Raw genomic sequence first — 27,252 nt, 5'->3', positions numbered from 1 at the left:
AAATCTTCAAACTTCTAGAACATATTTTATGATACTGCACAACTCAATAGTCCCTAACCCTATTACTAAATAATAACACAAAGGAGGGTAAAATATGGATGTTTCCAAGAGTTTTAAGCCCAGGAACACTTTCCTAAGATGTTTCTTTAAAAATCTGAGATACTGGGATATGTCTAGACCTGAGTTTACATATGTTTAGTAGACCTTCTCTTTTATGACAGTGTATATGATATGAATAGTAGCAGACTAGTTACAATACCTGAAGAGGACTTCTCAAATACAGTTTTACAGGTGTCAATAAGTACACCTGTGGATGTATGAACTGCAACTTAAAATTTATGTAATAATACATATAGATTAATACATATACATACATATACGTATAAAATATAAATGAATGCCTTAATATATTGTCAGGATGGTAGCATATAGCATAGCATGATAGTCTGAAGGCTGGATGCTATGCCTGCATGCATACCTGGGTTAAAAAAATCAGCTCTTCCATTCATTATTTATGTGACCCTGAGAAAGTCACATTAAGTGATTAACCTTTTTTTTTTTGTCTGTAAAATGGGGCTAATTAAAAGGACAACTGGGAGGACTCAATGCGATAATACAAATAAAAGTCCCAGTTCAGTGCTGGATACGTGGTAACATCCTAAGAAAGATGATCCTCATGATACCCACAGATATGTATTATCATCTCCTTAGCAGACATAAGCAAACTAAAGTCCAGAAGTTTGAATAGCCTGTCCCAGTCATGGGCTGGACAGAAGCAAGATTTATTTATTTATTTTTTTTTTTTTTTAAATTTTTTTTTTTAATTTATTTTTGATAGTCACAGAGAGAGAGAGGCAGAGACACAGGCAGAGGGAGAAGCAGGCTCCATGCACCGGGAGCCCGACGTGGGATTCGATCCGGGGTCTCCAGGATCGCGCCCTGGGCCAAAGGCAGGCGCTAAACCGCTGCGCCACCCAGGGATCCCCAGAAGCAAGATTTAAACTGAAGATTATCTGACTCTAAAGCCTGTCCAGAGGGCCTATTTCTCGAGCAGCTAAATGTAGTTTTGCATATGTCATTTCACATATTTTCAATGTACCTTTATTAGGTAAGATGAAAAGAGTTGGCTTGGCAAAACCTACTAAATCAAATGGTTCTAGGAAAATCAATCACCACCATCATCATCCAGAAACTAAGTGTTGTATAAGTTCCCGATAAAAGTCAGAAGGGAAAACAAAATGGAACAAAAAACCCCAACAAACAAAATGAATCGGCAGTAGGTTATGACAGGCCATCATGTTCCAGGAGCTTAAGCACACATGGACAAGCTCTTCCTCCTGAATATCCCCAGTCCAATCTTCCTCCTGGATACTGTTAGAAGCATGTACAGAGGCCTCCCTCTGCACAGTCAGCCTGTTTGCTTGCTCTCCTTGTGCCATGCTGAGGAGCTAGCATGTTATTGCTGGCTGCCTGGAAAAGCCCGGGTGCCTGCTGAATTTCTCTTTCTTTCCCCTCCCCCACAAAACAAACACACAGCAGCTGAAGGCTTGGAGAAACAGTATTCACTCCAGTAGGGGGGCAGAATTTTTCTAGACACATGCAATGGACTTTTAGGAGCAGTATAACAAGACTTGGCTGGGCTTATTATGGGAATCCTTTCCACACCTGTGAGGTTGTGCATGGACACTCATACCATTAGCAAAAAGCTCATTACATATGGCACTCAAGATGTACTAGCTTACTGAAAGACCCCTTGGTGTGAACCCAGAGCTGCCCACCCCCCGCCCCCCCACACACTTGTTATAGGAACATTCATTTCTGTTGGCCCTTAATGAATCTAGGTCAGTCTGGCAAAGGGAGCATGGTGGGAAGGGGGAAGTAAAGGACATGATGGAGTGGAAGGATGAAAGGAGTTCAGGATGTACAGTTTTCTCCTATGAGTTACCTTGAGTTACCTCACTATGTTCAAAATTAAGTCTACTAAAAATTGAATGGCTCTGGATAAGGAATGGAACCAGTGAAAAATTAAGATGTACTTAAAATCCCCCCTTTCTCCCTTCTATTGTTAAAAGACATTTCAGCAGTTCTGCCCTGGCCATCAAAATGTCCTTAATTTTTCTGCTTTTTGGTCTTTTTTCAGTCTGGATGAGGCAGAGAAGAGAGTGGGAGGGAAGGAAAGGGGGGCTGGGAGCAGAAGTTTAACAAAGGATCACTTTAACAGAAACTACTGAGTAATCGCTCTGTCCTGAGCCAAGAATAACATCAGCTCAATGTCGGCAATTAGAATCAGGTCAGTTGGGCCTCACAGCCGGTGCGGCCCTCCTCACAGCCCCCCAGCACGGAGGGCTACTCATGCTGATGTCACCAGCAGTCACTGCTGCCCAAGAAAGTCCCCCGACTCAGCTGAAAGAAAGTTTTTTATCCTTCTCCTTCAGGGGCGGAAAGCCAGAATGAGAAGGAAGTGGGAAGCAATGAGTGTAAACTAGAGAGAAGACACACATTGGGATAGAGGAACACATAACAGATTCATTTTACCACCCCTAGCCTATCAGGATTCTGTGATTTCTCCGCCCACCCTGAAATGCATGTTAAATGAATTAGTATATGTAAAGCACCTGAAACCATGCTTGGGCCAAAGTGCTTATTGAGTGCAGGCTATTATTATTAAAAATGAAGAGGGAGGAATCTGTCCCGTTACTTATCTCTTGTCCACCATAAAACTTGAATCCTGGGAGCAGTGACTGCTGAGCAGAATGTACCCTGATAAGAAAAATGCACACGAAGGTTTTCGAGTTCGGAAAACTTATTTATAAGGAGACTGTGGTAGATGGAGTGAACAAGATGGAAACAAAGTTCCTATAAAACAATGACTGCCTGAAATTTTATAAGGGCAACGCTAAATTTTAACATATTCAGTCTCCCTGCCAAAGGACAAAAAACAAATAACTGAAGAGGAGATGTTTCTAATCTTTCTCTCTAGCTCACTGGTTCTCAAAGTGTGGATCCCCAAAGAGCAGCACTGGCATCACCTGGGGAAGTTGTTAGAAATGGAAATAATTGAACCCCATTCCCAAACTTACTGAGTCAGAAATGGGATGGGATTAACAACTGGTGTTTTAACGGGCCCTCCAAGTGGTTTTGTTGCTTATAATCAGGGGTCTGCAAACTAGGGCTTGTAAGACAAATCCAGCCTGCCACTTGTTTTTAATAAAGTTTCACTGGAAAATAGCCACACTCATTCACTTACATATTGTCTATGGCTGTTTCCATTTTACCATGGCAAAGCTGAGTAGTGGCCACAGAGAGTCTATGGCCTTAAGTGTAAAGCCTTAAGTGTTTACTATCTGGCCATTAAAAAAAAAAAAAAAGAAAAGTTTACTGATCCCTGCTTTGACTTAGAATGATTTCTTCTTTAAAAATGCTGGTTTTGGGGATCCCTGGGTGGCTCAGAGGTTTAGCGCCTGCCTTCGGCCCAGGGTGTGATCCTGGAGTCCCGGAATCGAGTCCCACGTCGGGCTCCCGGCATAGAGCCTGCTTCTCCCTCTGCCTGTGTCTCTGCCTCTCCCTCTCTCTCTCTCTGTGTCTCTCATGAATAAATAAAATCTTTAAAAATAAATAAATAAAACTGCTGGTTTTACTCATCAGTGTATAAAAATGCATGGTTTCCATGTCATCTTACTTGGTTTATCATGCTATCAAATGGACTGGATTCACGCCTATTTCCTTGTACCTCAGTGATCCTGCCAATGGCTCTGGGTAACTTACTCTCTGATGCCTATGTTACAGTACCAGTCTTTTGTTGAGGTGCATTCAGTACGTAGCACTTTCTAAATTTATGAGTGCAATGCTAGATAGAGATGAAGATCAAACCTTACTCTGCATGAATGGTTAGAGATATCCATTTCCAAACATACTCTGAATCAGTTTGCCTTCTGAAATTAATACCTTCAGTAAGCTGACTACCTAAGTGCAGAAAAGGACAGAGAAATTCCTCTGCATGTAATGCAAGAAAAGTTGCATGATCTTTCCCAGATATATTTTTAGGGAATCACTAGGAAAGGCACAGTCCATGGACATAATCAACAATTTGTTATGATACAGTGCAATATAAATAAAGCTCCCTTTAATGGCCTGTTTCATGGGTATCTCTTATGGATGAATGCTAAGTAAATTAGATTTCAATTCTACCCTCAAACAATTAACCAAAATGCTAATTATATCAATGGCTATGTATACTTTAGAAAAATGAATCCAAAGCATAAAGAATTTATCAGAGAAACCATCTCTATCTATTAACCCAAAGGCAGAAACACAGGACATACTGAGAACACAAAGCAGGCTTCCATCAACAATGTGGTGATAATTATAATGGTCAAGTCTAGCAAGCCATAAGCTAGGCTAGAAAAAGAGACTTCAAATCTAGGAATATTTAATAACTTATTTGCTATTTTCTTAGTTACAAATTCTTCAAGCTACAAATGTAGTTTCTTTAGCTCTCCCCACAGTCCCAGAACTTTACACTGACTCATTTTTACCTAAATCAACCATGGATTAAAAGAAGAGGAGGAAGAAATAAATGATGTTATAAACATATATAAAATTATGATGAATGATTTTCTGTTCCCTCTCCAGGAGACACGAGATAACTCCCTTCTTGGGAGTTCTGACTCCTCCCTAAGACAGATATTCTGACAGATTCTAAAAAACATGTTTTCCATATACTTCATAGTTTAGTGAACTAAACCAGTGTAATCCTCACTGGAAAAAAAAAATCCACACAAGAATAGCAGTACTCTGAAATTTCAAAGGAATGTGAGTTGCTGGAAGCTAATCAAAAGAGTAAGAAGGGCTTTTAAATGAAGCAGTTTCTAAAAGGGAAAATCAGTAAAATGGTCTCTCCTTCCCCCAAACTCCAATGCCCTACAATCACCAACCCTTCCTCCCCCTCAAAAATCATCGCCATTTCAAGGTATGGAAGCATTAAAAGGGCCTAATAGTCTACATTTGTTAGATCATCGATTATACTCACCTAAGGGAAATAAGGCTATTTTTGAGACCTCTCCTGCCCAGGATCTGATGAAGCTGGCATTCTCAAGAATTCTGAATGATGAGGAGTCTAGAAGTTCACAAGTTTTAAGAAATTTACACAGATTTAAAAAAGAACTAAAGTACACATTTATATCTAAAATTGTGAAAACGTAAACTGCCTATCCCTAAGACTTTCTAAATGAGGAAATTTCTACATGATCACAGTGTGGTGATCAAATTGAGATGCTACATTCCATGTTTTCCAGGTAAGAATTCTGGATTTTCCTCGAGTAGAAATGACTTACAGGAACTACTTCACAACTACCTATACTTACAATTTCTCAATTACATTGAGTTAATATAATATAGAGACTATGCCAGCATAGAAAAGGATGAGCAAGCAATGAATGAAATTGAAATAATGTCTGGATCTGAACAACAGTTAAAAAGATTAAGTAGAGAGAGAGAGAATAATGATAATTGATTTATTTGGGGGGGGGGGAACCTTTGGGAAACACTGCTTTAGCCTTTGAGTGAATATTAATTTTGTACAAACTAATGCACAATATGTACTACATTTTTATAGGAGCAAATAACAAGAGATCAGACTGATATATTTCTTCATGTAACCAAATAAAAGGGAAGCTCACAGAATCAGTACTGATTTAGGCCAAAAGAACATGTAGAACACAATAACGGATTCTAATGATTACCCTGAAATCATCAAGAAAAAGTTAACTCTATATGGCCTGATTTTTTTGTGTGTAAAGTCATCCTTTCTCTGTAATGTGGGCCACACTGACACACTAGTACAATTCACTTACACAGCTCCCTCACACATATGCTCAGGAGTTTCTGTCATTGTAGAGATGGTGAATAGGAAATCAGTGTTTTATTAGAGTGTAAATGCCACACCAGCGAGGATTTTTTTTTTTTAAGATTTTATTTATTTATTCATGAGAGACACAGAGAGAGAGAGAGAGAGAGAGAGAGAGAGAGAGGCAGAGACACAGGCAGAGGGAGAAGCAGGCTCCATGCAGGGAGCCCGACACAAGACTCGATCTTGGGACCCTAGGATCACGCTCTGGGCCAAAGGCAGGCGCTAAACTGCTGAGCCACTCAGGGATCCCAGACAGTGAGAATTTTTGTGTATACTGTCCCATTTTCATGTACATTGTTTTGTGTCCTATCAAACCAGAGGACCAGAAACCAAACTTATGACCATTTCCTATGAAAAGAACTTGAAACATTATTTATGCCTTGAAAGTCTCAACAGGTCATGAAGGATTAATATGTGCTTATGTACACCAAGTATGTAAAGATAAGGAAGTAGTACATTTAGGAAAAAAGTCGCTTCAAATGCTAGCTTTTAGGTATTTGGAAATTCGACTTTCTGGGAGCTTACTGAACTACCACCATGCAGCAGAAAGGGGGAAATGACACAACAGAGATTTCTATAGAGAAACATTCAAATTAAAGAAAATGTCAAAACTGGTTCAGCATTACATCCCAGCAAAGCTAACATCATGGCTTCAGAACATGACTTCCCTTAGAATAGATTCTCTATGAACCATCCAAGCCATGGTGGTGTTGGTAAACTTCTGGGAAACTATTCCTACCCTTCCCATTGACCTTCTTCCCCACCCCCGCACACTCCCCCTGTAGAAGAAGAGACTAGCATATGGAAAAGCCTTATCTGAATTACCTGGTGCCGGGCTCGACTCTGGTCCAGAAGCTGCCGGGACTGAAGTTTCTGTTGTTCAAGCTGCTGCAGAGCAAAATGGAGTTGGTAACTGCCTGCAGTGGGGTGATACTTGTGCTGAGGGACCACCCCTGTAGCCTTGTTATACGTGTTGTTCTCTACCTCTCCCTCCCACGCAAAGCCACCTGTTTGAAGGCTCCTGAAAAGAAAAGAAAGCAGATTTCTTAGAGAGGTTGTGTGAATGACCTAAAGGAAAAAAGAGAAATATCACAGGTATTTTTTCCTTTATAGAGCTAAATACAGTTTGGAATTACAAATCTCTTTGTGTGATAAGTGATCTGATTTAACACACTAAACTGCAGCTCCATGAAGTTGTACAAAGACAGGGTCTGCTCTGCTCTCCATTCTATTTGGAGCACTTATCCTGAGGCCTGGCACATGGTCAGTATACAACAAGTATCTGGTGAAGGCTGAATAATTAAAATTGTAATTACAGTCCTCTGTGAGGGCCACAAGGAATTCTGAGAGGAGCCAGGGAGCTTCAGATGCAGGATGGCATGTTAAATTTAAGGTAGGAAGTGAGGCACAATCCTCTTTTCTAACATCAGCTTCAAAAGTATAGGGGTGAATTATACAGAATTCATAGTTTTTCTTAACCACCTATTAGTGAGCTCATGTGTCCATCATGGGTGAATTATACAGAATTCATAGTTTTTCTTAACCACCTATTAGTGAGCTCGTGTGTCCATCAAGGGATAAAACAATTGGTCTAGGAAGATCCTTTTCTCATTTTTCTAAATTTACCTCAATAGAGTCCCCGGCCAACCTGATGTTTAGCCTGTACATCTGAGGAAGGTGAAGGGCTGGTGGCCTTTGGGACTGTTCAAACCCATGCTATGCTGTTTGTTTTTTTTTTTTTTTTTTTTTTTTTTTTTATTTATTTATGATAGTCACAGAGAGAGAAAGAGAGGCAGAGACACAGGCAGAGAGAAGCAGGCTCCATGCACCGGGAGCCCGACGTGGGAATCGATCCTGGATCTCCAGGATCGCGCCCTAGGCCAAAGGCAGGCGCCAAACCGCTGCGCCACCCAGGGATCCCTATGCTGTTTGTTAAATACTCCTGACTCCTCGTTGCCCAGGTATCAAAATGTTAGAGTCTGGTGACCACATCTGTGTATATTTCAGCTGAAATCCTCACAACTACAGGCCTACACTTGTCCTCTCGGTCTGTTTCTTCCAAGTAGAAAAGTCCCCATTTATACCACTCCATACCTATTAGCATGGCAAGTATTAAAAACAAAACAAAACAAATGCTGGCCAGCATGAGGAAACATTGGAACATTGCTGTTGGGAATGTGAAATGGTATAGCTCCTGTGGAAAACATTCTGGTAGTTCCTCAAAAAGCTAAACACAGAATTACTATGTGATCCAGGGATTCCAACCTCCCACCCTCCAGGTATATACCCCAAAGAATTGAAAGCAGGGCCTCATATACTTGTATATCAACGTTCACAACAGCATTATTCCCAATAGCCAAAAGGTGAAAACATCGGCAGGTGAATGATAAACAAAATGTGGTCTATATATATAATGACATATTAGCCTTAAAAAGGAAAGAAATTCTGATATGCTTCAACATGGATGAACCCTGGGGACATCATACTAAGTGAAACAAATCTATCACAAAAGGACCAATACTGCATGATTTCACTTAGATGAGGTCCCTAGAAGAGTCAATATAATAGAGACAGAAAATAGAATGGTAGTTGCTGGGGATGAGGAGATAGGAAAATTGGGAGTTACTGTTTAATTAGGGCACTGAGTTTTACTTTGGGATGACGAGTAAGTCCTGGAATGGATGATGGTGACGGTTGTACAAATTGTGAATGTACTATATGCCACTGAATTATACACTAAGAAATGGCAAATTTTAGGTTATAAATAATTCCCCACTGTTTTTTTTTTTTTTTAAGATCCCCATTAATTTAGAATCGTCTTATCTGGCAGCCCTTTTTTCTCATATTTGGTTCTCTTCTGGACCTTCTTCAACTACTCTGTGGTGGTTTTTTGTTTTCCTTTTTGAAGTACAGTGACCAGAAAATTGTATACAGAAGAAACGGGGAGAAACAGGAAGAATCTCATAGTGAACAATCTTACCCTAAACCTGATTAACAAGGCTTGAAGAAAGGGAACAGTGTCTAATTGAAGAGAAATATTCATAGTGATTTAAATCATCCTGCTGTTTTATTTCCTCTACAAATTTCCTTTGACGTGAGGGGTCATTTCAATGGCAAAGACGCAGCAACACTGGAGTAAGGTTATGCAGACCTTCCTGAGGCCTGACCTACAGCTCACCTTGTTATTTATAGCCTGATTCCTAATGACCCCAACAGAGCCCTGGGAGAAGGAGCAAAGTAGAATGCCTGCTGAGTCAAGAAGCCCAGGCTCCTCTCTCGTCTGTGTTCTCCCCAATAGCTTCATCACTTCAGGGGTCTGCTTTGGTTCCTCAGCCTCTCTCTGAGAGATTTCCAAATACCTCATCAGGGGTTAGGTCTGGGTATTGTATTCTAAAGTCCATGGATGAAAGGTTTTCTACTTACATAATCTCACCTCTAATAGGCTACATCCCTTGCTCATCTCCTCCGACAGTTTGGCTCACACAATTTAGTTGCACAATTACGTACTTCCGGCTAATCTTCTCAGAGAACCGTACCAAAAGGCTCAGACCTTGCTAATGAATTTTTGAGTAGGACACTTGATCTTCAGTGACCCTCAGAGTGCATGGTGTTAAGAAGACATGTTAAGTGCATGCACAGTTAAGAAGACACGTTCTTTCCTGAAGGGCTTCCAGAGGTATAGAGAAATGTGGCAACCAATGACTGAATAGAAATAAGTGCCTAAATATGCAAATAAAATGTTCACATTATTCCACAAAGTGAAGTGTTGAATGAGAGTCAAACAGGAGTTACAGGGTGAGGAAAGAGAAAAGCTTAATGAAGAGAAGGTGCAAGAAACAACTGAGCTGGTTGGGGAACTCCATCGGCTCTGAGTGGAAGGAGGGATGGTGGAGAAAAGCATCCAGGTATAAATGAAGAGAAGGGTGGAGGCAGGAGTGGGCTGATCCAATGAACAAATGAACACATGGAAAGAGACAGATGAAAAAAGCAGGAACTGCCTGGCTTGAATAACCGTGAGACTTCCATATCAGTTAAGGGCAAATAACAGAATTTGGAATGAAACCATTACTTATGATAACTGCACTGAAAGTCAGAAAATCCATCAATTGTGATTCTACTTCCATTTATGGCTTGCTGGTTATAGAAGTTTCTAGCCACAAGAAGCAATCTAGACTCAGAAATTAGATATATTTTTTAAAGATTTTATTTATTTGAGAGAGAGCAAGTGCAAGCAAGAGGGAGGGACAGAGGCAGAAGCAGACTCCCTGCTGAGACTCATCAGGGAGCCTGACGAGGGGCTAGATCCCAGGACCCTGGGATCATGACCTGAGCTGAAGGCAGATGCCCAACTGACTGAACCACTCAAGTTCCCCAGGAATTATATATTAAAGGATTTTTGTAACTCTGTTATAACTGTTATGTCAGAATTCATCTTATTCACAGGCTAAACTGGTTTTATTTTCTAGAAGCTGCTTTCATAACAGATATTCCTAGGAGGCATTTACTTTCAAGCCTTCTTGTTGTGCATCAGAAATAAGAGGAATGAGGCCCTTTTATGTGGAGACAACCAGGGACAGATTCTCAGGTGTATGTCCATGAAGCAGGGCTCTGTGAGTAGAAGGGGTAGAACAGCAGGTCACAGAAAGCCATAGAAGAGGCCACGGAGAAGAGATTTGCTCATCTAACTGCACACACGGTGAACAGACCACAACATCATAAACTATGACAGTAAAGGCTGTTCTTACTCTCATCAGTAATCTAAGCCCAGTCTCCAAATCACAAAAGAAAGTTTTTTCAAGCAAGTAGAAACTTTTAGCAGAGGCAGAAATTTTTATAGGGCACCTCTGGATGGGGACAGGAGTGCTCAGCTGTGTCAGGCAACATGGTGAGTGCCGCAGGAAACTTTGCTTTGGGTGCTTTGAGTGATGGTGGTGGTCCTCAGGCCACAGTATCTCACAATTAAAGCATGAGCCTTGGGGGTTTGTAATATGTAAGTTCTACAATGACTGACTTAGAAGTCAGGTGCATTCTCATTTGGACCTCACTGGAGTTTACATATCTCCATATTCCTTTCTGTGGCATCTAATAGTTAACATTTCTAGTCAAAATTCCATCCCATCTCCCTGAACCCCGATTCACTGCAGTCTACTAGTAATACATTTTCTACTCCCATCAAAATTTTAAGCTTTAATTATTCTCTCTAGTTTTTATATTATTCTTTGCTCAATATAAGATATAATATTGTATGTATTCCCTGCAAATAATTCCTAAGAGTTTTGTATTATTTCTAGAAGAGAGTAGAGAGAGCCAAGAAAGTTAGCTATGGATATACTCAGAATGTCTACCATTTGACTCAAATTCAAAGATTCAAAGTGAACTATGTTGTATTTCACCTTTACCACATATGTAGCTAAATGGGCACCAAATGGCAAATTCTTCTGAACATCACTTTCTCTCATTAGCCTGTTCATTTAGAACTTCATCTCACTTTCTATATTACACTGTGGCATGGCACTATGGCATAGCATGGCAAATGTTTCTCTGTAACAGCCCTTCCTGTAGCACAGCCCCGAACTCTAGCCAATAAATATTTTCTCCTTTGCTTTACTATCTGTTCCAAGAAATAGGTGTTGGTTTTTATACAATGGAGCACTGTTGTTTTTTTTTTTTATTTTTTTTTTTTATTTTTTTGAGGCACTGGTTTTTATACAATGCGCTGGATTTTAGCAAAGCAAATCTCATCAGGCAGTTGCACTCTCCATGAAGATATACTTCCAGATTTTGTGAGAATCATGTGACTTCACAAGAGTGTAGGGTAAGAATGAGGCACAGGAATGTGACAGTCATAGAGCAAGTGTGATCCCACAGTCCATTTCCCCAGCCTCCTTCACCCAATCCCAACACAACTTGAGCTACCATGAGTAGGGAGGGTTGGAAGGAAGTGTGTGAGTATAGGTATTAAGGACAGCAGAGGCTATCCTTTGTCTATAAAAGACTTTGAGACTGAGAAGAAGCAGTCATAGCATCCAATTAAGTGCTGCAAAGATGCTGTAAGTGATGAAAATCTCACACATGACAGAAGGGCTCCTGCAAGCAAAATGAAGCAGTGCTGGCCATTATTAGGAAGCCCTGAGATCAGAAAGGCATCATGCAGGGGTAGGGGGTGGTGGTGTGGAGACTTCTCTTGGCTTAAAGGGATGTTTCCATGACAAAGACTGATTCTGCATGGAATGTTGTGTGTCCCATTCCCAATGCCTACCAGGACCACTGGAATCAGGCCACATTCCCAAAGGCCACACAGGGAAGAAAAGAATAAAACAGGGTCTGCTCCTCTGGGGCCTTCATTACACTAACTTCTCTGTGCTTCAACTATTCTCATCTGTGAAATGGGGCTACAACCATAAGCACCTATTCCAAGAGCTGTGGGGGTTAAAGAGCTAACAGGAGTGAAAGTATTGGCACACAGGAAAGGCTCCAACAGTTTATCACCACCACAAATATTACTATTATTACTACTCTTCCCCCTACCGAATGATTCCATTTCACTGCTGCCCTACAGTCCTTTGAGGTAATATACAGAAACATAAACTCAGTCATTCACCATCAGAGAACTCTGTGTTACCAAGTTAGCACAATCCAGCCATCAGCACAGTATTAGTTGTGAAGTCAACAGGGCTCCAATTTACTAAAAAGAAAAGCTCTGCGGAACAGTATCTCCAAAGTGTTATAATTGTGTTGCATGCTATATGCGGAGGACTAGGACAGGTTATCTGGAAAAGGATAAATTTGCCTCCTCTTCAATCCAATAAACAGTGGAGGCGGCAGAGGCACATACATGCATCTTTTTTATACATTCGGTTTTCTGCTCAAATCTACTTCCTGCTCTTCCATCAGAGCTGATCGTTCTTGCCTTCTTCTAGCCTTTACTGGTGGTCTAAAGAAAAGACTGTTTATACTCTTTCCTGTCCTAACATCCTTCCCAAGGTCTTTCAGCCCGGCCTCCATCCATATAAATGTAGTGGCTTCCTTTTTTCTGTTCTGGAGGGGGCTCCACACAGAGTCAGAGTGAACTGCACAGACCTCTGGGATTTTCCTTCAAAACTCCTAAGCTCAGAGGGGAGTCCTACTCTCTACTCTCAGAAATAATGAACTAGAACCTTCTTGGTTTTAATGTCACTCCCTCATTCTCCATCCTGGATTGTTACCTCTCCTGTAGTTAAATCAGAGGCAAAGCCCAAAAAATATTTAAAAGCATCTTTTGGGACTTCTGCTTTTGAGCAAGCTGTAGAAAATTTTAAGAGACCATCATTCCTACCTTAACACAGAGAACAAGCTGAATAAACTGCTAAATCATACTTATTTCAAACCCAACAAAATGCTGAGGACATACAGAAACCTAAATGAATAAAATTCCAGGAAGTGAAGCAGCCTTAAGCTTTCAGCCAAGATGGACCTCTGGGAGGAGGAGGTATCTCCTCCCAGAGGAGGGTTAAGGTACAAACACCTAACTTTTGACAAACTCAACACCTGCATAGGGGATGGTATGATATATTAGATTCCTTGAAGCCCAGCCACAGAGTGAGTCTGCAGACACCCATCAATTCTTCACCAAGTGCATGGGGAGACTGAAGGCTGGGGACAGGGCAGGAGACTCACCCAAATCCCTTACAGAAAAACTGTGTATATTACTCTTTGACTTTCACAGAAACTCAGCAAGTGGTATTTTGTCATTAACAATAAACACCATGAGTTGTTTTCCTTTAAGTGCTAGGTTCACTGTTTATTTTTGAGAAAATGTCTGACAAACATCTAAATCTGAATAACCAGCGTTCCTCTATCAGTTGTTTTTTCAAGTAAAAACATTTAATGAAAAAGGCAGGGCAGCCCTGGTGGCGCAGTGGTTTAGCGCCGCGTGCAGCCCAGGGTGTGATCCTGGAGACCCGGGATCGAGTCCCACATCAGGCTTCCTGTATGGAGCCTGCTTTCCCCTCTTCCTATGTCTCTGCCTCTCTCTCTCTCTGTGTCTCTCATGAATAAATAAATTTAAAAAATCTTAAAAAAAAAAAAAAAGAAAAAAGCAGCTAGTTTGGACTCTAACTCAGTCACCCAAGAGCTTTTCCTTGAGATGACAATCATACAGTATGCAGAAACACTCTACACGTACACCCTATTTTGTCAGACAGAACATTAAAAAAATATGTAATTCAGAGTTGAGATTTCATAATTATTACTGCTTAACACGGATTTCTTAATTAGCTCTGGCATTTCTCTTGTAACTACAAATGTTCTGGTGGTAAAGATTACTACTATAGTTTGGTGCAATGGCCTTAATTTGTGCTAAGGCATGAGGAATTTTATAAAAACACCATTGTTTTTGTACCATGTGCAAATGTCAACATAGTGAAAAAAGGCAAAAAATGTCTTAGTGCTACTATAAAAACTGTTTTGACCCTACTGGCTTCCTAAGAGGGTCTTGAGAATGAACACCCACCCTGCACCCCCAGATCCATGAACAGAACTTTGTGAACCATAAACCTGTAGCAATAGAGTCTGGGGACAGGAGGGAAGAGAGCACATTGGAAGAGGACTCTGCAGATACCAAATAAGCTGACATCTAACATGAAAAGCAGATATCCTTGCATAGCTCAGAAAACTGGCCACATGATTTTAAAGCATAAAAGGGTGCTCCCATCCTACTCTCAAAACATCTGAGGCCAGAGGTGAACTGGAATCTCACTAAGGTTGCAACAAAGTCCAGAGTCAGTTTATTATCAATTATATCAGCTCAACCACTTCTCTTCCTGCCCCTCTTCCTCACATTTGCAGCCTGAGAAAAGGATAAGCATGTCTTTTTTGGGGGGTGGGAGGGCAAATAATATTTACTTAAGACTCTGATTTTACATAGTCTTTTATGAAGCATACAATTAATAATTATAAAAGTCATGCAGAAGCAAGAAAATGTGACTCATAAGAGAAAATAGTCAAAAGAAGGGCACTGAGAGATGGCTCAGATATTGGACTTAGCAGACATGGACTTCAAAATAACCATGATAAATATTTAAAAGGGTCTAGTGTAAAAGGTGGGCAACATGTATAAACAACTGGGGAATTTCAATAGAGAGATGAAATTTATTTTTAAAAAGGACCAAACAAGAATTCTAGAAATTAAAAAATATAAAATCAGAAATGAAGAATTCATTCAAAATGCTAATGGCAGACTGAACATAATAGAAGAGAGTATGTAACATATATAAAATTTGAATCTCAGAAGGAGAAGAGAGAGAATGGAGCAGAAGGAATCTTTCAAGAGATAAAGGCTAAGAATTTCCAAAGCTGTTAGAAGACATTTACCTACAAACCTAAGTAGATCAGCAAATCCCAAGCAGTGGAAGTACAAAGAAATCTACACCCAGGCACATCACAGTCAAATTGCTGAAAACTTAAAGAAAAAAATCTTAAAAGCAGCGAGAGTGGTGGGGTGCTGGTTGGCAATGGTAGAAACATTATCTACCAGTGAATAACAATGCAAATAGTTGCGTTGTCTACTTATCATTAGAAAACAAAGACCAGAAATGGATAGATATATTGGATAGATATATTAAGGTGCTGGGGCAAAAACCATAAAAAAACCCAACCAATATAGACTTAAACATTTCAACAACACTCTCCACTCACTCAGTCTATTTGACAATTATGTAAAATTACCCAGTAATTTTAGAATAGTCATTTATTTCAAGTACATGTGGAGCATTCACCAAGATAGTCCCAAAGCTGGGCCATAAAATAAGTCTCAGTAAAAATCAAAGGATCAAGATCCAGAGTATAATCTGACTAGAATGTTATTAAATTAAAAATCAATAATAATATGTCTAGAAAACCCCAAAATATTTGGAAATTAAATATTACACTTCTAAATAATCTATGAGTCAAGGAAGAAATCATAAGGCAAATTTAAAAGTGTATCCAACTGAATGGTAATGAAAACAATCAAACAAAATAGAAGAATACTTAAACAGAAATTTATAATATTAAATGTCTATATTAGAAAAAATGTATAAAATTAACAATCAAGCTTCTACTTTAAGAAGTTAGAAAAATACGAGCAAGTTAAACCCACAAGAAGTAGAATAAAAAAACAGAATAATAATAAAATAAATCAATAAAGTAATTAAACAAGGATGCCACTAGACTGAGGTAGCTCTAAGCCTTGTCAGCCTATATAAACAAATCAAAACCTAAGCCAGCATAAAGGCACTGAAATATGAGAAAATGATATTTAAGAACGACCAATCATAAACAGCCTACTAGGCTTTCCCAAATAAGGCAACTGCTTAAGCTGTAGTCAGTCAAGTAATTTCCTTGCTTTACTTAAGAGGTCTGCTCTACTTAAAAAAAAAAAAAAAAAAAAGGAAAGAAAGCCTTGCCCATAGTGCCTGCTGGTAGATTACTCCTAGCCATTTTCAGTTTGTGTGTCCAATAAAATCAATATTTGCTCCAATGAACCCTTCCAAATCTCAATGTACCTCAATTTATTTTTTAACATGATGGAATAGAAAATAGGCAAACAAACAAAAAAATAAAATAAAATAGGCAAACAGAGAATATCAATAAAATCAAAGGTGGCTATTTGAAAAGATTTTAAAAGTTGGTAAGTTCCAAGCAATCTGATAGTAAAGAAAAAAAGGACATAAATTATTAATATCAAGAATGAAAAAGAACATCATAGAGTGTATAGATATCAGAAGTTTAACATAATACTATGAATAACTCTATGCCAAATATTCAACAACTTAGATAAAATGAAGAAATCCTTGGAAATACAAATTATTAAAAGTGACACAATGACAGAGAGTCTCTCTATATAAATATGAATATAAGGAAATTTACCTTGTAACCAAAAACTTTCTTACAAAGAAAACTTTAAGCCCAGATGGTTTCAATGAATTCTATCAAACATTTAAAGAAGAAATAATTCCAATCAGAAAGAAAGAAGGGAAAATTTCCCAACTCATTTTATGATGTTTACTTAAAACATGACAAAGACATTACTAGAAAATTACAGACCAATATGCCCCTGAACAAAAGGCATTAGCAAATAAAATCAATCCATTTATATCTATAAAAAAATCTATCATTTATATAAAAAAATCTATCTCCTATAAAAAATAAGATCATATATCATGACCAAGGGATATTTACCACAGGAATAGTTTAAGATTGAAAAATCAATCATGTAATTCACCACATTAAAAGAATAAAGAAGAAAAATAATAATAGGATATTATTAGATGGTACAATGCACTGGACAAAATGCAACACTCATTCATGACAGAAATTCTTAGTAAAGTAGGAACAGAAAGTTCCTCAATCTAATAAAGTATATCTATAAAAAAATCTATGGTTAACATCATACTTAATGTTGAAACACTGAACTCTTTTCCTCTAAGAATAGTAATAAAGGTAAGATGTTTTCCCTCACCACTTCTATTCAAAATTAGTAATGGAATACATAGCCACTGTCATAAGACAAGAAAAAAGCCTGCCATTATTGATAGATATGACTGTTTACCAAGAAAACTATGATTTTTATAAAAACTACTGGTAGCAAGGTTGCAGAAATCAAGGTCCATAAAGAATATGCAATTAAATTTTTAAATGCCAATAATACACAAAAGAAAAATGGTATTTTAGAATGCAATACAATTTATAATCTTATAAAAACACACCAAATATCTAGGAATAAATATACTAGAAAATGTGTAATATCTCTACACTGAACTTATAGAACATTAATGAGATATATTAAACAAAATCTAAATAAATACATAGATATACCATGTTGACCCACTGGAAGAATCAATATCATAAGACGTTTATTCTATATTTCAGTTACTGTTTTTTTAGTTCCACGATTTCCATCTTGTCTTGAGATTTCCTCTTAGATTCATTGAAGCATATTTTCCTTTGCATTCTTGTTCATAGTTATAATAGCCACTTAAAAATCCTTGTCTATTAATTCCAAATTCTGAGCCTTCTTAAGACTGGCCCATCTTTTATTCTAAGAATGGGTCATATTTTCCTGTTTTTTCATATGTTGAATAATTTCATATCGTATCCTGGACATTGTGAAATGTTATATAGATACTGGATTGTATTATATTGCTCCAAAGACCAAGTGTGTGTCTGTGTGTGCGTGTGTGTTTTAAACAGGCAGTTAACTTGGCTGAACTTCAACTGCAACTCTTTCTTTCCCTCGGTGGGCTATGGCTCAGATCTATGTTTGGTTCTTCTAGTTCTAACTGTGAAGTTTGAAGTCTACCTCCCCCTTTCGGGATGCCTCATTTCCAGGGTTCTCCTCTTAGTGGTGGTCCTGAGCTCCATCCTCTGGTTTGTCAAGCTAGTTACTTTAGATTTCTATAAAAGTTCTAATAGCAAACTGTGGCCTGCCCTCAGGTTAAAAGGCAATAAATAAAAGACAAAGACAAAACTCACCTCTTGCAATTCCCTTCCTCCAAATGTTCATTCCTTTCTTCCAAATACTGGTTTCTCTAGTATCTACCAGCTTGTTTACCTTTCACTGCCTTCAGGTAGTTGTATTTTGTATTTTAGTGAGCTCATCAGATAAAAATTTAATCAGCCACTACCAGAACTGGGAACCACCTCCAATAGATCTATAGATCCAATGCAATCACAGTAAAAATCTCAGCAGGTTTTGCTGTTATTGAAGAAACTGACCAGCTGATTTTAAAATTTATATGGAAAAGTCAAAGAATCTAGAATAGCCAAAACAATTTTGAAAAGGGAAACTTAGGGACGCCTGGGTGGCTCAGGGGTTGAGTGTCTGCCTTTGGCCCAGGGCATGATCCTGGGGTCCTGGGATCGAGTCCCGCACTGGACTCCCAGCACGGAGCCTGCTTCTCTCTCTGCCTATGTCTCTGCCTCCCTTTCTGTGTCTCTCATGAATAATTAAATAAAATCTTTAAAAAAAAAAAAAAAAAAAGAAAAAGAAAAGGGAGACTTACATTTCTTGATTTCAAGGCCACTATAAAACTACCACAGTCAAGACAGTACAGCATAAGCATAGTAGTAAACAAATAGATCAATGAAACATAATAAAGAGTTCAGGCACAGACCCATAAATATACAGTCAATTCAATGGGGAAAAGAAAATTTTTAACAAATGGTGCTAAAACAACTACAACCTAAGCCAGTTAAAACAACTGGATATCCAAATCCATATGGAAAAAAAAAAAAAAAAGAACCTTTACTTTGTTCCATACACAAAAATAAATTTGAGTTGGATCACAGGTCCCCTAAACTTAAAAGCCTCTAAAAGAAAATATAAGAATGTCTTTGTAAGCTTGTCCTAGGTAAAGATTTCTTAGGACACAAAGAGTTCTAATCATAAATTTAAAAAATTGATAAACTTTATTAAAATTAAACATTTCTGCTCATCAGAACATATCACGAAAATGAACATGCAAGCCATATGCTTAAGAAAAATATTCACGGGGATCCTTGGGTGGCTCAGTGGTTTAGCGCCTGCCTTTGGCCCAGGGCGTGATCCTGGAGTCCCAGGATCGAGTCCCATGTCAGGCTCCCGGCATGGAGCCTGCTTCTCCCTCCTCCTGTGTCTCTGCCTCTCTCTCTCTCTATGTCTATCATAAATAAATAAATAAATCTTTAAAAAAAAATATTCACAATACATATGAGAAAAGATTCTTAACTGATAATATGTAATGAAGTCCTATTATTAACTGTTGACTTCAACAATGACAACCTAGTTTAAAAATGTATAAAATTTTAATACTTTACATAAATATACATATGAATGGCCAATAAAACATGAAAAAGCAGATATAAAGGTCTTAGTATCAGTAATCATCAGGAAAATGAAAATAGCATTTTACATCTATTAAAATGACTAAAATCAAACAATAACAATATCAAATGTTGGTTAACACCTGAGTAACTAGAATTCTCACACATTGCTGATAGGAGTGCGAAATGATAGAATAGTTTCAGAAAACCATTCATCAGTTTCTTTAAATGATAATATATTTATATGACTTAACAATTCTAAGTATACACCCAAAAGAAGTGAACACATATGGTTATGAAAAAAAAAGTTGTGTAAGAATTCTCGAGTTATATTCAAAATAGTAAAAAACTGAGACAAATCCTAATGTCCATAAGTAAGAACATAGATAAATAAATTGTGGGAATGTTCATACAGAATACTACTCAAAAATACAAAAGAATGAACTACTGATATAACAAAATAGATGAATCTCTAAAACACTGTGTTGAAGAAAAGAAGCCAGATACAAAATAATACTGTATGATTCCATTTATATGAGGTCCAAGAATAGGCAAAAGTATATTTATACACCCATGTTCATAACCAATAGCTAAAATGTGGGAGCAACCCAAGTGTTTGCCAAGGATGAATGTAAAAACAAATGTGGTATATAATTCAATGAAATATTATTCAGCCTTAAAAAAGGAAGGGAACAAAAAAAAAAAAAAGGGAACTCTGCAACATGCTACAACCTCTCTATTGTACACTTAAAAATGGTTTGTAAATTCTACGTTATGTGGATTTTACCACAACAAAAAAAAGGTTAGAAAAAAGAAAAGGAAAAGTTCACAAAATTTATGAGTATTGAATTAGTATATAATAAGATATTAGTGGAGATAAGTTGAAATTAATATAAGAAATTGGTTATATACCATCATTTGTATAACTAAGCAAATAAATTCAGCCCACAGACTAAAAATAGAGCCATGTTTAAATTGAAAAAATAACCTTTGTTCAATAAAAAAATAAATTAATTAAAAAAAGAATAGACAAAACTAATCTGTCATAAGAGAAGTTGAAAGAATGATTACTGAGGGAGGAAGAGTATTGACTGGGAAGAGACATGGGGAATTTTGAGTTTGATGGAGACATTCCATATCTTGTATTGAGTAAGGGTTATGTGGATATTACAAAGTTGTCAAACTAATCAAACTGAACACTTAAGATCCATGGACTTTATGTAAATTTTACCTCAGCAAAAAAAAGAATTTTTTTTTATCTTCCATGAAAAACCTAATTACTAGTATTTCCCATTCTGTGTATATATTACATCTCTATTGTTGACTTTCCTGATCTTTTTGGTTGAATTATTTTTTCTCTTCAAGCATGCTGCAATACTGGGAACTCACATAAAGGTACATGCCTAAATAGTTCTCTCATTCCAGTAGCATTCAACTCACATAAATAAAATAACCCACAAACTAAACCCAACTCATCTACTAGACCCTGTTCCTAGGGACTAGCAAGAAGAAAAAGACCTGCTCCCAAAGAGCTCAAGATCTGGAGGAAGTGCATTTGTGAAAGTGAGCGTACAAGGAAGAGGAAGAGGTAGAAGAAAGTCGGGAATGACAGGACTCTGGAATAGGTGGCATTTCCAGAGGCATTCAACAGTGGAGGAACAGTGCTGGGCAGAGTCAAGGGGAGATAGCCTATGTGGTAATGTGAGTAAGGAAAATCCCATCAGCTCCTACAGGATCCAATATCCTGGCAGAAGGTCTGGGGAAGTGAGCAGAATGTAAGCAGAATGGCAATAATGATGGTAAATGAGCAGTCTGGATGAAAGGCAGAAAGAGATACTGACTCGGAAAAACTAAGCCTGAAGATATATTATGAGATTAGAAGTAATGTGTACTTAGAAGAGAGTCAAGGGGTCAGTGACAGTTAAGTTTAGCATTAAAATTGCATGGTGTAGGCTCCAAGAAAAAAGTCTGCTTACTAAAGGTATCCAGTGAACGAATGAGAACTACTTTCATTAGTGAAAGAATAAAAGTCAAAATGCATTTAGACACAAATTTAATAAATAACATTGGAGCTGTCTGCTAACAAGTCTTTAGGCTTGCTGCTGGTAACTGCTGATTGAGAAAGGTGATAGCTAGCTAAATGAGATTAGTGCCTAAAATTATTTAAGTGGAATGAGTTAGACCTGCCAACAGATTTATGCTCACAGTGACAGGTGCCTTGATTCAAGAGAGTTTTTGTATTGGAATATTATTTTAAAATAATCTCTGAAAATGTAGGTGCTAAAGACTAAAATTTATTTTTTCCTTTCGAGTTTGCTCCTTGAGATAAGATTATAATAGAACACTTTGACCTTTTCCATTTTGAAATCTGTGGAGTTATACTGAAATGGTACTTCTGCAGGAAAAGCTGAACTATGATGGAGTAGTATTAGAAAGACAGAAAAGCTCAGAAATGATCTGGAAAACCAGGAAACTTCTGATGACCTATATACTTGGTCAGAAGCACAGAACTATATAAAATTATAAATGCAAGCTGATCTTCCTGCTTGAGAACAGTGTGAAACGGCTTAAAAACCTTTAAATATTTTGTTTATTTGAGAGGATGAAAGGCTCTTGGGAAAGGATTAAAGAAATAATCCAAGAAAGAAGGCAAAAAGAAATGAAAGGTTTTAGATGCTGGAAAGGAATCAAAACCAATCCAAGAACGGGGTTAGTGAGAGAATTCTGGAGGAAGAGCAGAGGCCCCGTGCCCCTGGATCTACACCCCAGGTTCTAAACCGGACGAACTTGAGAACAAGAGGCAACACAGTTTAGTAGCTGAGAGCTGTGCTCTAGTACAAGACAACTGGGTTCAAATCTTGGATCTACCACTCAGCCTCTCTGTGCCTTGGTGTCCTCAACTATGAAATGAGAATAAAAATCAATCCCATAGCTCCCAGGGTCAGTCCAAGAATTAAATGGGATAATCCATGTAAAGCATTTAGCACAATGTTTGGCACACATAATAAATGGGAGCTGCTATCATTACCATTCTTCCCATGGAAAGTTAATCCAAACCTTTGGGAAAATGAACAATATGGGCAGTACAGAACAGATGTGAGCAAGTTAGAAAGAGAAGCAAAGCAATATTTATATAATCTCCTTCCAAGCACTGTGCCCATGTGGGTTAACTGGGTGATAATGGGAACACAAACCTAGTGAATCAGAAAATGGCATGTTAATGATGGAAGCCTGCTGCTCCAAGACAACCCAGATGGATAATGTTTGAACCTTGGGCTGGGTGCTGGCCCCTGTGTGGAAGTGGGGTTTACTAATAATGCTGATTATCAGGGAGGGGCAGCTGTTCAGGCAGTGGATTTGAGTATGAATGGCAAAGAGAAATCACAGTCTTCTTCCTCACTCCCAATCCTGTTAGTAAAAGCCTAAGCTACCAGCAGTGCCTACATCTCTTTACATCTTTTCAAAATGAAACAAAAGTAATACTTTTAAGGAACAAAAGCAATATATGCCATATGCCTGACAAATACAAACTGAGAGGCAAAAAATTAAGTCATCAATCTGTGATCCAACCAACAAAGATGGCTACCATAAACATTTTGATGTATATTCTCCCTCTGTGTGTATTTCCGTCACACAGAGTAATTCTGCACTATCTGCTTTGTAGTCTGCTTTTTCATCTGGCAATGTGTTGTGAAAATTTCCCCACAAGGTGTTACTGGATTTTGGCAGTTCTTATTCCACTGTTAACTTCTATTAGACTTAAAGTCAATCTGAACCCTTAAGCCTTCTTCACACTTGGATTTCTGAAACCCTATGAAGAGCTTTTTGTTTTTCCTTACTAAATTCCATGAACCACACTCATCACTCTGGCCTGATCAAATTATCATTAATAATGATTATCTTCCAAGGTATTCAGTATCTCATGTTCATGTTGTCTGAAAATGAGATCAGTATATCTTCTAGCTATGTAAGTGCCTAGCATATAGTGGGGGCATAAATAAATATGATTAGATGAATGAATTCATTGATAAAAGTGGTGAACTAAGGGGCCAATGATAAAGCCCCAGAGACCTAATTTTCAAACTTACGCTGATACATTGTTTGAGTTGAGTTAGGTGGGTAGGGGGATGGGGTAACTAGGTGATGGGCATTAAGGCAGGCACTTGATGTAAAGAGCACTGGGTATTGTATGCCATTGATGAATCACTAAACTGTACCTCTAAAACTAGTGATATACTCTATGTTAATTGATTTTAAATTAAGAAAAAAAAAGAGTTGCCTATTTAGTCACTAGATATTCCTAATGATAGTATTATCTTGTTCACATTTCTCTTCAGTGCTCACAAGATTTCATCTGGCCGTGCTAAAACCCAGTTATGATAATTCTTTCATCCCCTGATCTTCTCTTACTAAAGTAATTCTACCATGAAAGGAAATGAGGTTAGTCTAGCATGCTTTTGTTTCATGAATCAATGCTAAGTTTAAATAATTCTCTTTTCCTTCTCTAAGGGCTGCCAAAGCATTGATTTGCTAACCTGCTCAATTTGAGCCTGAAAACTGACATCTCAGTTACTAGTTTACATATTCAGCATCTAATTTATTTCTCTTTCCTCTCTTCCTTTCCCAGTGTATGAGCTTCTTTGCACATTAAATCATGCACTGAATCACAAGGACTAAAACTGTAAATCATGAATTAGTAATCATAAGAAATGCTTCTCTCTAGAAACAGTAATTCAGTTATTAAGTAGAGAAAAATAAGATTGATTCAATACCATGAATCTTGTGAGTTTCATTTTCTTTGAGGAGAACAGCATTTGGATGGGGCAAAGATGTGCCCTGAAAATTAAGAACCCAAATAAGGAAAATACTGTATATCAGCATCCCCCAAAATAAATCTATCACCTATTGTTTACTACCCTTCTTTTAATGAAAGGCCAAAAGTGGAAGTAAGACAACATGCTAAAATACGGTAGCTCAAAATCAATAGAAGAAAAAAAAACCCAGCAAGAATCAAAAGAGATTAAAATGTGAGCAGGGTCTAAATAAGATGTATAACTTCAAATACAAAATTGCAAGCAACTGAGAGGGGAGGATCCTGGTTATTCATTCAATAAGCAGAGATCTAAAAAAGGAAAAGGAAGCAGTAGTGATAGCCGGAGGATGTCTTGGGGGGATATTTTGGCACTTTTACTTTGAGTTTATTAAATACTGTGTGACAATGATATAAATTTGGGAAGAACACACTAAGGTATCATGTCAAAAAGCTAAGCATTGATATGCCTGTCCTTTAAAAGTACAGTGAGATCCCAGCCAGCTGGACTTGACAATGGATACAGAATGTGAACCAGACTTTTGCCGTCTCCACACTTGTACCACTCCATGATTGATGGAATGATCCCCGGGAGGAGGAAATAAGGACAAAGTTGGGATTTCTCAGTACATCTGGCAGAGAATCTGGGGGCAAGCTTTATGGAACACAAAGCTGGATATAAAACGTAACCATTCAAAGGTTAAGTTCACAGCACTGTTCTAGAAGGCAGCTTAGGATTCTGGCAGTCAGCAAGTTATATATACGGAGACTCCCTCATCCTTTATCTATTAACAGTCTGGATCTGAAAAGACAGATTGATCCTTAGCCTTATTAACAAGAAATGTCTTTGATCCAGCTCTTTACTTTGGCATAACCAGCGTACCACATGAAGCCTGAAAAATGTAGCTGTGAACTAAAAAAGAAGTGAGCAAAGAGTGACCTTTAAGAAAGCCAAGAGAACTCCCTGACACCGGTTCATTCAACAATGAAGACTGAGTCCAGCTCAGCAGGATTTTCATCAAGTGAAGGGAAAACTCTGATGCCTTTGTGACAACAAGGCAGGTATACACGAGCACAGCTGGCCCTTGTAAAACTGGCCCACCATCAGCCAGCTTTCACACCCTGCAAAGACAAGCCAGGAAAAGTTTTCAAAGTGAAAGTTAATGTGCAGATTGTCTAGGGCAGCTGACATGCCAGTTTCCAAGAACTTCTACCCTGAATTGTAGCTGGGTTCAAACCTAGTGCACACAAACAGCTTGCAAAGTGTCACAAATTTAGAATTCCTGCCTCATCACATCAGTTAGGCTCTTTTCGTTTCTCCTCTTTTCCCCAGGAAGCAAAACAGCAGGCAACTTGGAATAGTCAAGCCTACAGCTTTGGCTTCAGGAACCTGTCTCTGCCTTCTTTCTTCAATTAGCCAAGGGAAATGGGGGACAACTAAAAAAACACCTTTCTTTTCTTTTTAAAAACCTTTTACCTGCTCCACTTGTCCTTTTTTCTTTTCTTTTGGGAATAAAGTTGTTTTTATCAAATAGGGAAAATACCAGGGAAATTACAAGAAAGGAAGTCCCCCCCCCCCCCTCAAAGTTACAGGACCAAAGGGAAGGAAATAAAATGTGTACTAATGGTCAAGTCTTTTTTCTTACTGCAGGTGTGTGTGTTGCTTCTAGGAGCCCATTCCCAAGCTACTTTCAACATACAATCTATGGAAACAACACTTTATCATACTAGGAACTGGCCTCTTATTCATCAAGTTCATAACATGGCAACCATGGCACACGTTTCTGTTATGGCAAGACAAGTCTACTGAAATGTGTTCTCTGGGGCACCTGGGTGGCTCAGTCAGTTAAGCATTGGGACTCTTGATCTACAGCTCAGGTCTTTATCTCAGGATTGTGAGTTCAACCTCATACTGGGCCCCAGGCTGGGCGTATAGCCTACTTAAAAAAAAAAAGAGAGAGAGAGAGAGAGAGAGAGAGAGAAAAGAAAGAAATGTGCTGTCTCCAAGATTTAGTAGAGGGGCTCAATCCAACATCACAGCTAGTGCAAAATGTAGGCAAGTGATAGGATACCACTGAAACTCATTATTCCAGTCCTCAGCTGCTTGCACTGAATACTAATTCATTACCAGCCCTAGGACAGCGAGTCTCAAAGTGTGGTCCCCTGAATCAAGAGCATAGCATCACCTGGAGACATTAAAAATGAAAATAATTGAGCCTTACCCTAAACCTACTGGAACCAGAAACTCTGTATTTGGGTTCAGCAATCTGTTTTCCAACAAGCCCTTCAGGTGATTTGGACACACACCATTGAGAATCACTAGGAGAGTGATTCCTTGGGTTTGATTCCTGACTACCATTCATCAATCTCTACCTTGGGCAAATCACTTTATTTCTCTGTAGTCTCTTTATCTGTAAAATGGTAATAATAATAGTACTTATATTACAAAGGATCTGTGAGCACTAAATCAGTTAACATGTGTAGAGTTTTGAGACCAGTTGCTAACACACAGTAAAATATTTTAAAGGAGTTAAGGTATACATAGAGCATTTAGTGTGTGGCATACCATAAGCACTCTACATGCTATTATTAGCTACTATTATTCTTACATATGATTTTATTTTTGAGGTTCAATGGGACATAACCCGATTTCTCAGAGATCAACAGGCAATCCATATTCTTAATACTGTAAAATGGGTCCTCTTCATAAAGA

General features: G+C 38.2%; 1 protein-coding gene across 40 annotated transcripts in view; it reads right to left on the bottom strand.

Moving 5' to 3' along the window:
* Window positions 1–27,252, bottom strand: part of TTLL5 (tubulin tyrosine ligase like 5) — a 269,877-nt gene that overhangs the window by 76,545 nt on the left and 166,080 nt on the right. For 39 of the 40 annotated variants that reach the window (XR_007412723.1, XR_003135328.3, XR_003135327.3 and 36 more), the window contains one exon: window positions 6,734–6,929. Coding sequence is in view for 30 of the 40 variants with exons in the window: in XM_025443972.3 (XP_025299757.1) it covers window positions 6,734–6,929 (196 nt within the window). In the remaining 10 variants the exon portion in view is untranslated. Of the gene's footprint in view, window positions 1–5,029; window positions 5,117–6,733; window positions 6,930–27,252 lie in introns of all 40 variants that reach the window. The other variant, XM_025443982.3, reaches the window with a different exon arrangement.

The sequence above is a fragment of the Canis lupus genome, chromosome 8, assembly GCF_003254725.2.
Source record: "Canis lupus dingo isolate Sandy chromosome 8, ASM325472v2, whole genome shotgun sequence".
NCBI classification, from domain to species: domain Eukaryota; kingdom Metazoa; phylum Chordata; class Mammalia; order Carnivora; family Canidae; genus Canis; species Canis lupus.
The sequence above is the reverse complement of the archived record's forward strand: the minus strand, read 5'-3'. Positions and strand labels throughout refer to the sequence as shown.